The sequence below is a fragment of the Hemiscyllium ocellatum genome, assembly GCF_020745735.1.
Source record: "Hemiscyllium ocellatum isolate sHemOce1 chromosome X unlocalized genomic scaffold, sHemOce1.pat.X.cur. SUPER_X_unloc_6, whole genome shotgun sequence".
Lineage (NCBI taxonomy): Eukaryota > Metazoa > Chordata > Chondrichthyes > Orectolobiformes > Hemiscylliidae > Hemiscyllium > Hemiscyllium ocellatum.
Genome location: NW_026867596.1, coordinates 881 through 2,500, shown reverse-complemented (window position 1 = coordinate 2,500; position 1,620 = coordinate 881). Strand labels below are relative to the sequence as shown.

Genomic DNA, 1,620 nt, shown 5'->3' with positions numbered 1-1,620 from the left:
GAGGGGAGCTCACAGATGCTGCTCGATCGCTGGAGCTTCGAGGTGACTGAATCGGTCCCTGAGAAGGGAGATCCTGTCCCTTACAACATCATCAATAACTACTTCTCAATCGGTGTGGTAAGTGCAGAGCTTGCTCGCCTTTGTTCAGAGACGGCCACAGTGTGTTTTACCTGTCTCGTTTCCTCCCCCTTACTGGGTTTTGGGCTCATTGGCGTCATTGACCGCCCTGAGGAAAAGAAGCCTCTTACTAGGCCTCATCACAGGGCAGCTGAGGGTCTGGAGCAGGATTTGAGCCAGAGGTCAGTGTACTTCCTGACTGAGGTAAACCAATACCTGACAGGAGTGACGAGGAACACAAAACTTGATCCTCTGGGGGTTTGTTGGAGGGGGCAAGGTGGAAGGGGGTGTAGTTTCACCTTCATAGCTCCTTGAGAAGATGGGGGTGAGCTGCCATCTTGAACTGCTGTAGCCCGCCTGCTGTGGGTTGACCCTGAGGGAGGGAATTCCAGGATTCTGACCTAGTGATCCTGGCAGGGTCAGTACTGCTTTGTTAATTCGGTGAAGAAGGCAGTGTTTCCTGCCCAGTGCAATGGTGAGGTGGCACAGTGGGCACTGCAAGAGCCCAAGGTGATGAACTGCAGGGGAGGGTTCAGCAGCTCTCTCCCCCCACCAATCCCAGCAACAGGCAGTGAGGCGGGGAGAGTCAGTTCGTGGCTGAGGCCTGCCCAGAAGGCTGAGAGGTGACAGTGTGGCATCATGGCTGCCTCCTTGGTGTTGGCAGCAGTCTGGTCCAGACAGCAGTAGAGCTGCATTGAGACCATTATGTGTGCATCGTTGTCATGACACCAGCCTGAGAGCGGGCAACCTGGTCTCACAATGGGCACGAAGTTCAGGCCAGCAGTGGGCCAGGCACCTGACCTACATTCTGTGAGCACACCTCGTGTCCCCTCACTCCCCCTTCCCTCCCATCCAAGTCTCATGAGGTAGCTTGATGGCAGCCCTTCTGTGGGCCTCTGCTCCCTGTTAGAGCCGAGGCTGGAATGAGGTGAGCTGGGTGGAAGCCATCTTGGCCGAATCTGAGGTTGTTAGCACAGAGCCTGCCACTGACCGCGTTCTGATTGCTGCTGTCTCTCGTCCTTTTTGTTTTGGCACTTCCAGGATGCATCAATCGCTCACCGGTTCCACGTAATGAGAGAGAAGTATCCGGAAAAATTCAACAGCAGGTGAGTCAACAGACGGACGTCTGCAGCAGAGTGAGAGTGCGATAAGATACCACAGGGGACTCAATCCACCACAGCTCACCAGCAGGATATATCCACAGTGAGGGAGGGAGGTGTGTGTGTGTGGGGGGGGGGGAGTGAGGTGTGTGTGTGGGGGGGGGAGTGAGGTGTGTGTTTGGGGGTGAGTGAGGTGTGTGTGGGGGGGGGGGTGAGGTGTGTGTGTGTGGGGGAGTGAGGTGTGTGTGTGGGGGGGTGGATGAGGTGTGTGTGGTGGGGAGTGAGGTGTGTATGTGGGAGGAGTGAGGTGTGTGTGTGAGGGGGTGTGTGTGTGGGGGAGAGTGAGGTGTGTGTGGGGGTGAGTGAGGTGTGTGTGTGGGGGAGAGTGAGGTGTGTGTGTGGG

The 1,620-nt window shown here is 56.5% G+C and overlaps 1 protein-coding gene across 1 annotated transcript in view; it reads left to right on the top strand.

Annotated features, from left to right (window-relative positions):
- Positions 1 to 1,227, top strand: part of LOC132808976 (diacylglycerol kinase beta-like) — a 112,662-nt gene extending 111,435 nt beyond the window's left edge. Inside the window, exons 18-19 of the mRNA XM_060822369.1 lie at positions 1 to 117; positions 1,159 to 1,227. The exon at positions 1 to 117 is cut by the window's left edge and continues 41 nt beyond it. Coding sequence (XP_060678352.1) covers positions 1 to 117; positions 1,159 to 1,227 — 186 coding nt within the window. The remainder of the gene's footprint in view (positions 118 to 1,158) is intronic.
- The last annotated feature ends 393 nt before the right edge of the window (positions 1,228 to 1,620 follow it).